Source organism: Lotus japonicus, chromosome 2, assembly GCF_012489685.1.
Source record: "Lotus japonicus ecotype B-129 chromosome 2, LjGifu_v1.2".
Taxonomy (NCBI): domain Eukaryota; kingdom Viridiplantae; phylum Streptophyta; class Magnoliopsida; order Fabales; family Fabaceae; genus Lotus; species Lotus japonicus.
The window spans coordinates 61139988-61155285 of record NC_080042.1 but is presented as its reverse complement, the minus strand read 5'-3'; the positions used below and the strand labels follow the sequence as shown (position 1 = coordinate 61155285).

At 36.2% G+C, this 15298-nt stretch overlaps 2 protein-coding genes across 2 annotated transcripts; both read right to left on the bottom strand.

Moving 5' to 3' along the window:
* Nucleotides 1-3553: 3553 nt before the first annotated feature.
* LOC130738666 (DNA polymerase epsilon subunit B) lies at nt 3554-9353 on the bottom strand. The gene is made up of 13 exons (XM_057590762.1): nt 9061-9353; nt 8784-8970; nt 7965-8118; nt 7715-7846; nt 7216-7293; nt 5630-5734; nt 5433-5513; nt 5197-5327; nt 4925-5019; nt 4738-4837; nt 4500-4614; nt 4296-4406; nt 3554-4043 (listed from the first exon to the last, which is right to left on the bottom strand). The coding sequence occupies exons 1-13, from the start codon at nt 9224-9226 to the stop codon at nt 3903-3905; spliced, it is 1596 nt and encodes a 531-aa protein (XP_057446745.1). The 5' UTR covers nt 9227-9353; the 3' UTR covers nt 3554-3902.
* Nucleotides 9354-10809: 1456 nt separating this feature from the next.
* LOC130738667 (glutamate decarboxylase-like) lies at nt 10810-15054 on the bottom strand. Its single transcript, XM_057590763.1, has 6 exons — nt 14655-15054; nt 14299-14503; nt 13526-13726; nt 12605-13073; nt 12383-12435; nt 10810-11506 (listed from the first exon to the last, which is right to left on the bottom strand). Exons 1-6 carry the CDS (start codon nt 14747-14749, stop codon nt 11030-11032), a joined length of 1500 nt encoding a protein of 499 aa, XP_057446746.1. The 5' UTR covers nt 14750-15054; the 3' UTR covers nt 10810-11029.
* Nucleotides 15055-15298: the final 244 nt, after the last annotated feature.

The window sequence follows — 15298 nt, the reverse complement described above, 5'->3', positions numbered from 1 at the left end:
TTGAGGGGCAACTAAGTTAAAACTTATCCTCACATGATAGGATAATAATTTTCTATTTTTTTTTCAAATCCCTGAACCGCAAGTTAAATAATTCTGATATTTATATTTTTTATAACTTTTTTTTGACAGCAAAAGGATAATTATATATATAGAATAATAGCATATGGTTTGGCAACAAGTCTCAAAACCAAAGCAAAGGGGAAAAGTGATTAGTGCAACAAAAAGTTAATCACCATAAGCCTATAAGCAACCCCTAACTACAAAGAGAGAAAAATAAACCAAATAAAAGAGACAAAACAACCCAAAGAAAACCAAAAGACTCAACTAACTCTGCCTAAGCCTACGAGACCTAATATTTTCCGCTATACCATGAAGGGCTTCATCATCTGAGCAATCATAAGTCAAGCCAAATCGTTTCCCAATGGCCAACGCCGCTCTCGCTCTCGTCATAACGCCTGGAGGACCTTTGTCACACTGCGACTCAACAATCACCAATTGGTTCTCCAAAGAACCCACAACATCCTCCCTTACACCTGAGGAAGAGGTACAAGCACTCGCAAGGCTCTTCCATTTCCTAGGACGCCCACGGGGACGGGGTGTCTTCGCGATAGGACAACAGCCTCTAACAACCCCTTCCCCTGGTTCAACAACACAATCAACAAGACCGTCGGTGAGCTTCATAGGACGCCCCCGACGCCTAGGGGACTCCACAACAGCAACACACGAAGCCTGCACTCCCACCTCACCAGAAATACAGATACAACAGAGACAAAAGAGCAAAAATTAGTCCCAGCCAGCAAGGGACCAAAACGCTCCTGCACTATGTCACACTAAAACGAGACCATCAACTTCCCACTAGAGTCAAGACCAAGGGGCAGCAACCCGACCCTGGCTAGACGACAAGGTCCAAAGCCCACCAACAGATCAGTAGAGCTCTCTTGTGCTAACCACCAATGGGAAGAAGAAGGAAAACCCAAAGGCCTTACAGGCGAGGTGAGACCAGAGCGCTCCTCAACAGATAACGCTAGACTACCATCAATCTGAGGCACCGCAGTCTCCTGACTAGACTCCCAAACCACCTCAGGAAACAGGACATTAAACGGGAGACTATTACCCCCCCCCCAAACCACCACCGCAAACCTTCCAACGCACAACAGGCACGAGCTCCGGGAACAACTCAACATCCGAGAGCCTAATACCCTCCTCATAGCACCTCCACGACCCTCGTGGCGTGACGTCGTGACAGAATATTTTTTATAACTTGTCATTTATTAATTTACAATTTCAAAAATATTAATTTTTATAATATATGTTAAAATTATTCACTTACTCATTAAATTTAATTTGATTATTTAAATTTAAAATATATAAGTAAACAATTGGTTTTAATTTTATAGTAGCAAGTGATAAAATTAATTAGTTTATATATTTATTATCATAATATATTAACAAAATATTATTAAGTGGGTAGTATGATAAGGAAAAAAAACGGTCATTTTTTATATGAGTAAGAACTATATTTTCACTATTTATAAGTTATCTTATTTTTTTAATTAACACACTAATTACTATTTAAAATTATTTAGAAAAAATATTATGCTCTCAACTCAAGTTTTTTGTTGTTAATGAAATGTTGTCGTTATTTTGGAAAAAATTATATACTTTTATTATTTATATCATATCATATCCAATCATTATCCTGACAAACTCAAACACATGAAAGGAAAAGAGGCTATCCTACTCTTATCGCATCCTACAATTATCCAACTCTATATCATATTACGCTCTTATCCGTGATGATGGAGATTGACAGTGCAGTGGTTTATGGTGCGTGGACGGTGTCGGATAATGATAGATCATATCTAGCTGCTGTGGTTCGTGATTGTGAGTCTCTTTCACATTCTTTTCGTTCTTCTCAGTTATTGTTATGTCGTAGAACAACAAATTTGGTCGCGGATTTCATGGCTAAGTTTGCGTTATCTTCTTTTTGTTTTGTTTGGATTGAAGAATATCATCCCCGTTTGGAGAGCATTCTTGTTGCTGATGTAAGCTCATTTGTTGATTAATAATATTGAGCTACTTTTATTTTTAAAAGAAATTACGCTCTTATATCCTCGTGATCATTTTTAAAGTAATTATTAGTAAATGGAATTAAATCAATAAAATGAATATTAATAATTGAAGGTAATATATTAATTAAATTAACAACTTATGTAGAATTTATTTCCCTCGTCCCCGAATGATAGCTCAAGTGGTAAGAGCTGGAGACATATAGGTTGGGAGGGGTTTCAGGGTTCAAACCTTGGAGGTATCATTTATCTTTCCGATGTACCAAAGAAAAGAATTATTCCCCTCATTAGAGCACAAATTTAGCTTTTCCAAATTTATTTAATTTAAACGTGAAAATCGTCCCTGAACTTTGAGCGAGATTTGATTTTCGTCCATCTTCGAAAAATCTTCCTATGGACGCCCTCGAACTTAGGTTTTTTGTTTGGAAACTCTCCTTGCCGTTAAAAAGCTCCGGCCGCCGTGTCCAGGTAGCTGTTTTGGGTCTATGTGGACATGCCACATCATTTCATTAAATGACGTGTAATTTAAAAAAAAAGGTTTAAATATGTTCGGGGTCCTTGAACTATAGCGAGAATTTGGTTTCGTCCCTGAATTAAAATTTTGATGGTTTCCGTCCCTTTACTTGATAAACCGTTTGATTTTAGTCTTTGACCATGTTAACTGCTGATGTGTGCTGTCAACGTGTAGGTGACTACTGACGTGTCAGTAAATTAGCCCGTTTTTAGTTTTCTTTTTTAAATGCACGTGGAATATAAAGATGATTAAAGCCAACAAAATTAAAATTTTCATAGGATGATTTTCGAGGGCATCTATAGGAAGATTTTCTGGCGAGGGACAAAAATCAAATTTCGCTCAATGTTCAGGGACACTTTTCATGTTTAACCCAATTTATTTTGATGTTGACTAGTAGTACCAAAATTCGAACTTGATAATGAGCAAACTCCTCCTCCTCCAAATTCCCCCCACCATTAATCGCTCCTACACTGATATCCGTCGTAAGGAGCGGCTCCTTGCCACCCTAGATTTAGCCTTAAACATGCTTCTCCGGCCACCACCACCACCACCAGAGCATTCAGAGGAAACGTTAGCCATCAACATCGGAGGAGGAAGATAGATTTATTACTAGTTGGAAACCAGTGTCATCATAATAACACCTTAAAGTTCTTTGATAATTTATGTGTTTGGAACGAAATGTAGAGTATACAATTGCTATTTTAAAATATTAATGAAGAAGGTTTCCAGTATGTAATGTTGTACTTAAACAACGTCATTAATTTTTTTTATCAATAGATGTAACTTCATGCTTTAACCTCTAAAGTCAAATCTATCTGGGGGAAAGAACCATGGTATATTAGTATGTACTCACTAAAATTATAATTCTACCACTGAGATTGAAAGTGGCAGCGACTTTCAATCTAGAAGACAACAATATATGAAGGCTGGTAAGTTTGAGATTGCTAATTTTTGGTATATGAGATCCCGATGAATGAATCACGAAGGCCTTGGTTGATATTTCAATTATAATTGTAGCTTAGTCCTATTCAAAATAACACATTTTCTGTAGTATACACTTACAATTATTATCCAGATAAAAAAAATTACCTCAACTAGACTAAAAAGATTCCTACTATACAACAATTTTTGTAGCATGACAAGCTAATTCAGTTATAAAATACAGTGACAGCTGTAATCTAAATCCTCCAAAGGGCAAAGGCAACGATTTCCATCTCCATTCATTGCCTTGTATATCTTCTGATAAAAGAATAATGAAGTCAGCATGTCTGAGATACTGATGTATGGAGGATGGTAACCCAGCAGAAATTATCTTGGGTTCACAAGGATGACAATTCAACTTCCTGAGAGCAAGGACGGTACACGACAAATGTGCTGTCAATTGAGAACGAACCAGGATTAAAGCAAGTAATTCCAGTGTACTTGAACGCCTTCTGCTGACTTCTGTCTCCTAAGACTATCTGCATTGGAAGATCATGACAAGGAAATCAGCATTACAACATTATTTCCAGGCTGAGTTGTATCAGTCATTGTCCAAGGTCAGATTACTGTCTCCACATCATGCATAATTTGCCCAAATTATCTCAAGGTCTTGAGATGTGATTATACCAAATAGAATAGAAAGTGAAGATTCGAGACATTGTCGAATGTGATTCCAGCTTGGATAAATGATACAAAAAGAATAAAACAAATAATTCAAATATGAGCAGTACCGTGTGAGGAGTCGGATAAAGATAAAGGCAATGATCATAATTCCAGAGGATAGGTTGTACAGTTAGAGGGAGTGGACAGAGATGGCTCTGATGGGTTATGGTAGCAACAAGCTGCAATTTAAAACCAAAATCCATGAGTTTTTTTTATTCTGAAAACAAACATTAAAAGCTGATAAAGCAGAAAACACGGGAGAGGTAGACTACATGTTGAAAAGGATCATCAGTTTCTTCCGTTGAAGGTGGCATTAAACATGAACGGCGCATTCTATACAGAAGATCCTGGCGGAAAAATACAATTTCTTGGGTATAGAATTTGATCCTGTCGCCAAACAGTTACCATGTTATATGAACAATCAGAAACAACCAGAACATAGCTACTAGAAATAACTCAAATGTATAGTTGATGATGTTCCATGCAATCATATTTAAACATAGGATTAACCTGCAGGGGTTGCTTGCAAATATGGCATTGGGAATATGCTCTTGGAGCTCCTCAGTTATATATTTTGGAAGCGCACACCTAGGAAGAACTGTTGACGGACCTGGAAAAATTGCTTAAAGGGATATATCACTGCATGTATAAGATAATGGGAAACGTAACGTAAGTAATTATCCATGTAGTCAAATACCTGCATCATCAGGACCTGGAATAAAAAGAAATCGACTGTGCTCTTTCAGCCGTGGATGGGCAGCAATCATTTGCCCTAGCTTGCCAAACTGCAACCTGCGTATTGAGGTTTCTGGTAATTGTTATCCTCACAACTATATATATATACTCTAATCATAACTAACAACATATCACATATTTGATTCAGTCTGAAGCAGTGCTTTCTTAGTTCCAGGCTTTTAGTTATCACTGTTTTATTAATGAATAAAGTATACAATGATAAGTGGAAATCACCTGAGGGTCGAATAAGAATGAAACGAAAGGTTACATGGGTGAGAAGAGAAGTTTCCCATGAAAACAAATAAGGAAGGAACCACATCCACACTCTCAAAACCATCCAGAACTGTCCCTAGCTTTCCCAAAGCCTTCTCTACGGAAAAACAGCATCAAGATTATATCAAGCTACAGTTTTATAACAAGGTGCTAGAGGAAAGGAAGAAAAAATAAAACAAATTGATATTTCAAATTACCTCATCATTGTCTAGCCAAACATCAGACAATATTACAAACATGTCATTGACTGCTCTTTTCTCCATCTCTACCAGTCTGATCTATTGTATAGGTATAGGAAAAATAAATTTTATTGGAGTACAACACAAAAAAAATGGAGGTTTCATAACAATATGCACATGTCTACTAAATACAAGGAGGGGAATAGTAATGATACCGTTTCTTCTTTTGTAAAAGTACCACCACCAAAAAAGTCATGCCCTGCAAGTGTTTTAAGTGACTTATCTCTATCCTCCAACGGAGGAAACCCACATGTTAAAACCTGCATAAGAAATGAACCAATTATAACAAAGTGAAAATGCCCAAAGTCAGAAAAATGGACCATATGCTGTCATGATAAAATCAACTCCAACAAGTTCTAGAATTTCAATGCATTTTATCAAACACAAATTGGCAACAATTTTCCAAGCCTCTGTAACAGGTTTAAAAAAGAAAGAAAGCATTTGAAATGAAGTTAAATTTTCTCCCTCCTTAGTCCTTAGCGATAAGCATCCTTCAAGTTATCAACAGGATGATAGCCAAGTATAAATAAGAAATGCCACTGTGTGCCAAGTAATTATTCTTTGTAAAGCATGTGCTTTCAACAAAATTGGCAAAAAAATAACATAGAATTTGGTTCGGCAATAATGATATCCCCCAACATGCCAAAACTAGCTGTTACCCCACCAGTAGTGGGAGATGTAAGGATTGATACATAGAAAAAAAGAATTTGCAATATCAAAACAGCTAGGTAAAAACTTAAAATCAGGCCACAGGTGAAGTCAATTGTTCCCCATTGCATAACTTAATCTGAAGGTTGATGAAATCCCCAATACTAACAGTTCAAGAAGAAAAATAAAAAAGATATGTCATATGCTTTAATTTACAAATTATAAAAACTCAACAGAAGGAATAAAAAAATTGAAAGAAAGAATAAAAATATTATCTAATTATACATTTGATGTAATTTGACTAATTTCAATGTTCAAGTTCAAGAACTATAAACTTTTCCTGTTTAAACTTACCCTGACATATATCTGAAATTCCGTTTGTCTAAATATAATGAGTTCTAAGTCCATAATAAGTCATAAACCATTTCTTTCTTATCTAAAATATATTCAACGTTATTTTAATTTTTCTCTGGGGATAAACTTTCCTATTTGCTAGCATATATATACCACCGAGTGTTTTATGGACAAAACTTGGCCCACAATTCCACAAGTTGTTTCTTCTCAACTCAAGTAGATGCAGAACCACCTAAAACCTCCCTACTAGACTCATGCAAACACCTTCACTCTTGTGCAAGTAGCATCAATCCACCATAGGAAAGGGCTGCAGCGGCACAAGAAAAGCATATAACATCACAGACAAAATAGTTAACTTCAAGAATCAAGATCTTGCATCTAGGAAAGGTATTTCCACTGATAGTTTAATTCAGCTTCAGCATTTGAGTCCAGGTTTCTTTTTAAAGGGCACGCAAAATGTTCACTGTTGCATCAGCAAGAGATCTTGTAACTTGTAAAGCAAACCAAATAAGTCATAGAAGCAGCAACTAAATCTTTAGTAAATTTCATTTCGATTAAATCGTCTTTTCGAATAGAAGCATATACAAAATCAAAAAAGAAGTCATAAAAATTGTGACCACTATATTAAACTTTATCCTGAATATGAATAAGGCATATACAAATCAAACAACTGATATATTGGTTTTACAAAATGAATAGCACATGAAGTAGATATCGAGAAGGGCATGCAATTAAGAACCTGAAAAATACCCTCTACAAGCATTTCTCCTTCTACCACAACTATGGTGTTCTCTGAAAAGAATCCTGTAGTTATCTTGTATGGCTAGTCAAAGAAACCGATGAAAGTACTTCCAAGCATACAAGTGAGCTATAGATAGTTAGATAGAAATTAATAAAAATTAAGAAGACGGGAAAATTTTATTTTAAGCATGTGTACCAAGTCCATCAATCACTTAGATTACCAAACTAACAGAACTATACCCATAATTTGGATGTACCCAACCCAACACAGCTACCTGAGCAAATATGTTGCGAGCAACCATAGCCAGACAAAGAATTTGTACATTTCAGACAGATATGGAATACCAAAAGAGGTAATTATATTGACATTTAAAGATAATATTTATCACTCATTTATTATTCTTTATCCCCAAGAAAAAGTATTAAAAACCTTTAACAAGATTATGGACCTCTTTCAATAACATAAAATATTTTATTTTTCAAGCACTAAAGGATATAGCATTAGATAAATTGATTTCAACTGAAGCGGAGAGGTCTTCCAAATAAAAGTGTCCATCCTCCAGCTGAGATATTACTCCCATTACCCATCTTCTACCTGTCCGCCCAACCAGAGACTGAATAGGAGATATCTGACAAACAAAGCATAGTATAAAATTAAATGTTAATCCCCATCACAAGACAAAAGCATCAAATTGAATGTATGCATTGAATGCCCATTTCTCAGCATTTCACAATATCCAGCAGTACCTCACAGCTTCCAAAATGTGAAAATTCAGAGTCGAAAGCAGGCTTTGAAAAATTCTGGTCACGAGAGAGCCTCTGGAATAACAACAGAAACCTATCCCTGTACAGAGCTGCTTTTGCTGATGCGTCCCCATGAATCGGTAAGCTGCCTGGATGCCTGGAAATAAAAACACATAACATGGGCCTAAATTAGTGGCCATATGATAAACAAGTTCAAGTACAAGTCAACAACCAACACAAATTTCCAACAATTTGCTTAACTAAAGTGGAGACTCATACAAAAACATAATGAATCAAACTATAACCTGTCCTGCTTTACCGTCCATATACACAGTTGTAGAATATATAACACTACAACTCCATTAAGATAAAACAGAATTCCCCAACTTTTGGTTCCATGGAAACTTTGAATTCCTAAAACCACCAAAGCTAGAAGTAAAACTAGACATAGTTACAAAGCATTGAGTTCCTGAGAGAAAATCATATTCTTTTTTTTTGGTACATCGGAAAGATAAATTACACCCGTCAGGAATCGATCCCTGGACATCCCCTACCCAACCCATGTGTCCCCCAGCTCCTAACACGTGAGCTATCCTACAGAGAAAATTATATTCTGAATAATGAAGAAAAAAATTAGCTATTTATTTACTTTTCGCGGAAAATAATCATCAGAAGTTCCTTTTGCGCAATTTTCCCTAAAAAATTCCATTTTTTTAATAAGCCCTAAAAAATTTCAACATCCAAATTCATTTTACATTGCTTCGACAGATCAATTGCAGGACTCTTCAAACAAGAGAGAAATTGAGGAACAAGAAAACCTACTCGTAGAATTGCTTCCTAATAGCGTCGTATTTAAACTTAGAAACAAGGAACGCATCGACGACACGAAGGGCGGAAGCAGCAGCGGCAGAGTCGTCAGGGCTCTCGTCGTCCTCGGCAGCCGCCTCAGCTTTCAACAGCAGAGTCACCACGCGGTGCACCGGTTCCTTATCGATTATGGTGGAATTCACTGCGAAATTTCGATCAGCGCTTCAGTTTAACAAAAATTGAATCGAAATGGAAGAAATAAGTTAATTCAGGTGGTAGAGAGAGGGGTTACGAGATTCGTGTTCGAGCTGATCGAGGAGGAGATCGATGGCATCGTCTTCGAGGTCGCCTTCGAAGCGGGAAACGTAGGAGAGGATCTCGTCGAGAGCTTCGAGTTTGAGATTGTAGCCTCTGATCTTGCATTTCTTCTGAACCTTCTTCCTCGTTGAAGCGTTCATCTTTACTTTCTCTCTCTAGTGCTGCTGCTGTGTTTGTTTCAGTCTCAACTATCAACAGGGTTGGGATTAGGGCGGGAAAATACCCCTATTTGAGGGAAACAGCGGGAAAGTGAAGGAAATGAAGAGTAAAAATCCAAATGCAATGTATTTCTTTCTCCCAAACTAACTCTATCATTCACCTATGAGCCCATTTCAGTCAATAGTTATGGAAAAATGACCAAGTTATTTTAACCAAAATGTTCCATTTTCAATTTTTCTTTTAATAAAATGATTAATTAATGAAGGCTTTAACTCTAACTTCCACATACGGTCGAGGATTCAAATCTCCAATATCATTAAAGTATCAATTGGTGGACAACTATTTTCAAGGAGATTCTTTGACCCTTCTACTTAATAAAGAGTCTTAGCTAATCTCCACATACTAAGGCTTTATATGAATGCCCTTTGTCATACTCATACACATAGAAAATTGATATTAGTACTCATTTCAAGATATAAATAAATAAAAATTTATCAGTTAGGATAAAAAAAATTGATTCACATTATATTTGAGTTGTATTCGAGCACACGTACATGTTAAAATAAAAAATGTTGAATACTACTTTTATCTCAGTGTATAACACATTGTTTATTGATCGGAAATGAGAAGTAAACATACATTTGACATATTCTTTATTATAGTACTAAACATTAATTACATTCATCTTTCATCTTAGTGCTAAACATTAATTACATCATTAAATGACACTATATCATTCGCCTTCTTCATCATAGTGTTTTCCTTCACCTTTATCATTGTTTGATCGACGTTTATTAGGCATCGCTAATGCTTCCTAGCATGGCCGGCATCGAGATCAACGCCTTTTTTAAGTCAACCTCCATGTACAAAAAGTAATAATGTCACATGACGAATAAAACATTTGTCATTCCATTCGTTTATCTATCTCAAATCTTATGAAAGCAAATAGTATGAAAGTATATTTGCTCGTGTGTGCCTTTTTTTAAATAAGTGTATGTTTAAATAACAGCCGAATGTAACATTAATACTTAAGAAGAGTTTCATTCATTTTTAACCTAAAATACGTAAAATTTTACCACTGAAGTGGTCCAACCCAGATCAAAGAGGATGTGGAGATAATGTAGTTAAATAAGATAATGACACGACTAGACATCCAAATAGAACCAAAATCCTTCATTAGCCGAGCAATTTCTCTTTATCCCTAAACTTTTAAGAAGGCACTATCAAATCCTTTTAAGGATTGAAATCAAAGCCAAAATTCACATTGAAATAGAAAAAACCAAATTAACAAATTATACAGATGACACATAACACAGTCAAATAAAAAGGTCAGTACCAGCCACCATGAATACCTAAGAAACATCGTCACCAACCAAGTTTACACAAGGGACCAGGGTCTCCCCCTTCCCTTCATCTGGTTTAAAATTACTTGCCTTTATAATATTATTACTCTTTTTTTTTTTTGCAAAAAGCAACCCGGTTACTAATTTACCTGTTACAAACTCCAAACAGTTTTTATGTGCTTCAAAAAAATAGAACAAAATATTAATTATAAGTTACCACATTAGAAAAAAAAGACTGAATTTTTTATTTTATAGAATTCAATCTACCCGAAATGCTTATTAGGAGCCATCATGCATTGACACTGCTTATTGCTATACATAGTAGCTTTACATTATCCAAAGAAGATAACATAACAATCCTTACATACATTAGGTGAATGCACATAGATCACAAAGTAACTTACACCAAGAAGGATGTGAAAAGGCAAAGATATGTTAAGCCTAGCATGGTCCAACTTTCTTACCATCCACAAGTCTCTTCCAGTACTTGGAAATCTCTGCTTGAGTATCTATCACATTCTTTTTAACCTTCTCACTTGTCTCACTCTTGATAGCTGTGACATGGGCACCTTTGGTGGAAAGAGGGCTTGGAAGTGTGTCCAAGAGTTTCACAACCCTGTCTATGTCAGCAACTAGTCTCTCCGCCAAGCTGCGGCTGAAATCCTCCCTGATCACCACCCTGAGGACAGCAATGTGTTGAGCATCCGGCGGCATTGTGTAGGCCGGAACTATCCACCCGAATTTCCTCAGATGGTCTGCTATCTCAAACACTGTGTGCAGGCTGCTGTCTTTCAAAGAGAAGGCCACAAGTGGCACCCCTATATCCTTGGAGAGAATGTCAAACCTCCCTGTTTTCTCAATTCCTTCTTTCAGAGCTCTTGCATTCTCCATGCAATTTTCCATGACATTTTTATAACCCTTTTGTTTGCAAGAGCAAGAAAAATAAGCAAATGTATAAGAAAAACAGATTTGTAACATATACACAATGAAGCAGATATGTGTACTTTCTACCTAGGATCTTGCTTGTATCATGCACCATGAAGTTGCTATTTCTAAAGCTAGGTTTGCAGATATGATGAATTTCAAATTTTTCTAGGACATCTTCATTAAAATTTGAAAAAATGGAGAAGCAACCAAGAAAGTTGATGCATCAGTATATTAATGTAAACATATACTATTGGTTTATACTTGAGTTATGGCCTTTTGAACTAATGCTTCCATTCATGTTAATGGATGTAACTTTGACTGTAGTCATACTTGTCATGAAGTTAGATGGAAATCATGTGTGTCCCCATTTAATGTCTCATTCTCTGTCTCACCAATCAAATTGTGTCATGTCATTTAAAAACCACTCATGTAAGTTTATAACACGTGCCTTTTTTAATTAAGGTGACACTACGTAAATGGTGGGACAGGAAATGAGACATTGGACAAAGAATCTTAATCCCATGAAGTTCCATGTTCTTGATTTGTAGAAGTTCATCAAGTTATTCTTCATAATGGAGGGTGTAATAAATACAAAAATGTAAAGTTTGCAGAGGGCTCCTCCTATCAGATTTTGTCTTTTTATCTTGCCTTTCTAATATCATAGCAGTATGAAAAGCCAAATTCCATATGTCATATAGTATAATAGTAATAACAGAAATACTTTAGCTATTATAGTAAACTCCACATGACTATAACACAAAAATTGGAAATAGGGAGTTAATTTTCTCTACCTACATTAACCTAAAGTAAAGGACATACTTATCATGCTCAAATTCAGATTTAGTATCTAGATGAGAACGTGATTACCTCAAAGCCAAGCCGTATGAATTGGTAATATTGAGCAATGATTTGACTAGATCCTGTCATGAATTGATAATATTGAGTAACATTCAGAAGTGTTCAACGCAACTTTTAATTCAATTGCGAGTTGAATAATAAATTGCCAGCGAGTCATAGATTAACAATACTTACTAAACAAATAGAGATTGCATAAAAAAACTCCACGGCATGTGTAAACTCAATCATTACCTTTGGAGAAATTCAATGTGAAAGTAGGCTGATCAGATCCAAGATAATTTATGTGAAAAACAAGATCATCCGGCAAGTCATCTTTACTCCTCCAGACAACCCAACCAATACCGGCGTAGACAAGACCATACTTGTGACCGCTAACGTTGATGCTCTTCACCAATGGCAAACGAAAATCCCACTCTAGATCAGGGTATAGAAATGGGGCAATAAACCCCCCACTTGCAGCATCTACATGAATTGGGACATCCAATCCAGTCTCCTTGTTCTTTTTAGTAAGAAGTTCGTTAAGAAGCTTCACATCCTCAAACTCGCCGGTCAGAGTTGATCCCAAGATGGCTGCAACACAGATGGTGTTCTCATCTACCATTTCAACAGCTTTCACAGGGTCCATCACATAGCATCCCTCTGTGAGTTTCACTTCCTTGAGCTCAACCTCGAAGTACCTCGCAAATTTTTCCCAACAAACCTGCATATCATTTTAAAATAACATGTAACATTGAGATCTAAAGACCCCAAAATCTGGCACATCAATCACTACAGCATTTTGGTTCTACTATATCTTAAAACAAAATCAAGGATTAAGGTTGTTGAGAAGTCAGACATTGAACAGAGATATGGTCAAATAAGTCCATGTAAAGGGTAGAACAATACTCACCCGTGAGCTAGCTTTCAGGGTAGAGTTAAGCCTAACCCGAAATCTAAGATGATAACAAAGTCTATCCTAGATCTATTTATTGGGTCACCATATATGGTTTTCCGCTATAGATGTCCAGCTTAGACGTGAGAGGAGCTAGCTTTTGGGATAGAGTTAGACCTAATCGCTAAGAAAGTTACCAATTTCTCATATGAGCATGCAGTTTTAACACAAATTAAAATTTCTTTCAAACTTTATAGCAGTAGATGTAATTCAAGATCTACCTGCACATTAGCCCCAGTAACTATGTTGGGCTTATCATATGGCTTGCCTTCTGATTTTCTCTTTGTCTGCCATTTCCTTTTAAAAGCTAGACCTGCTAACATGATTGCCTCTGATGACCCCACAGTTCCCACACCTACAGCAGCCTCATTTTCGCCAATAGGAGCATGGTATAGGTGTGCTATTATATTAACACACCGATTCTGCACAATTGAACAAGTGAATCGTCTAGTCACTCTATCAGTTTCAAATTTTGTTACAAACTAATCATAGAATGATCCACATAAAACATCACTCAGTCTTCAATTTCACTAGTGTTCTTAACATACAGAACATAATTATGTACTGAAAACTGATAATCTACTCAGAATCTTCATCTAACCACAGAACACACAGGATCTAACAAGTTACCATCAGAAATACCCATTTTTAAGGGGAAATATCATACAAATCAGCAATATCTTGTATAAAGCATTTTCCTTTTAGAAATTAAGAATAACCCTACCCTTTATTTGGAATTTCTTTTTCCAGAAAGCAGCATATATGAGCAGAGAATAATAGTTTTAAGGGGATTTTCATACAGCCAACTAAACCCCACAAAAATCAAACCCTTACACACTATTATGTAATAATTTGAATAAATTAAACATACTTCAAGTAAGTTGATTTATTTATCAATTTTCATCAAATAGAGCTCAAAAGAGTAAAGACCTAAACTTAATTAATGATCATTTAAAGATACCCATTAAGCAATTTAGTCAAACATGTTACAGACCTGGAGCTCGGTGGTGACAGGGTACTCATCCATGTCAACATAGTTCTTGTTAAGTGAAGCCATGATGAGCTTATCACACTCAGGCTCCATCCAAGTGGTCACAAATGAAGCCAAGTTAAGCCTTGGAGTCCCATCCAGCATCAATTCATCGCTTATTACCTGATAAGCTGCATCTTTTGGTATGGACTTTCCTGGCATCATGAACCTGGAGTACTCCATATTTTCACCACAGCAACCCCATCACAATACAGAAACCCAATTTAAAAAAAACAAACTTTCCTTTTCTTTTTTAATTTTGTGGTAAGAATTCAATTGAGCAAGAGCAAAGTGTGAAGTTCAGAGAAAAAGGGACTTACTTTGGAACAGGTTCACGGACATATCTGGAAGCAAAAGTAGAGTTTAAGCTCTGTTCTCGTTCTTCTGGGTGTGTGACAGTGGAGGTGATCACCATTTTGGATGATATGATTCCTTCAATCTGAAGAGAAAAGGATCACTACTGAGGAGATGGGAATTTTCCTTTCTTTCTTAATTGAGAATACTACTGATTACAGAAGGAGAAATTCACTGCTATCTCAGCAAGAAATTTGTGTCCATTTTCACTGTAGCTCACTTTAAAATGGAATCACAAGAAGCAATCTTCTTGAAAACACAATTGAATTGACACCACTACTGATGATGTAGAGAAAGTGGGGTGCAATGCATGGATTCGCATTGTAGGATCTCTCAACACGTAGAAAAGGAAAGGACACATGGTGACAAGTTAGCATTTGAGAGGGAAGTCTATCTTGGTCGACATATACTTGATGTCAGATTTGACTTTATAACTCCTCTTCCAATTATCATAATTATGTTTGGTAACACGCACTCTGTATGCATTTTAAAGTGCGTGCGTAATGCACTTTAGAGTGCAAGTATAGCACACGAGTAAGCAATCTATTACTCCACAAATCAAACTAAATCAATCCATACAGACATGGACTACAATTAAAATTAAACAAAT

What these genes read in the sequence shown, in the direction of transcription:
- LOC130738666 (XM_057590762.1), bottom strand. Translation starts at nt 9,226, where the DNA reads ATGAACGCTTCAACGAGGAAGAAGGTTCAGAAGAAATGCAAGATCAGA. An exon ending in TTTGCAAGCAACCCCTGCAG is followed by an intron (nt 4,615 to 4,737) that starts GTTAATCCTATG and finishes GTTTGGCGACAG; the next exon opens with GATCAAATTCTATACCCAAG. An exon ending in TTTATCCGACTCCTCACACG is followed by an intron (nt 4,044 to 4,295) that starts GTACTGCTCATA and finishes CTTCCAATGCAG; the next exon opens with ATAGTCTTAGGAGACAGAAG.
- LOC130738667 (XM_057590763.1), bottom strand. Translation starts at nt 14,749, where the DNA reads ATGGTGATCACCTCCACTGTCACACACCCAGAAGAACGAGAACAGAGC. An exon ending in GTCCGTGAACCTGTTCCAAA is followed by an intron (nt 14,504 to 14,654) that starts GTAAGTCCCTTT and finishes GGAGTACTCCAG; the next exon opens with GTTCATGATGCCAGGAAAGT. An exon ending in TTACTGGGGCTAATGTGCAG is followed by an intron (nt 13,074 to 13,525) that starts GTAGATCTTGAA and finishes AATGATATGCAG; the next exon opens with GTTTGTTGGGAAAAATTTGC.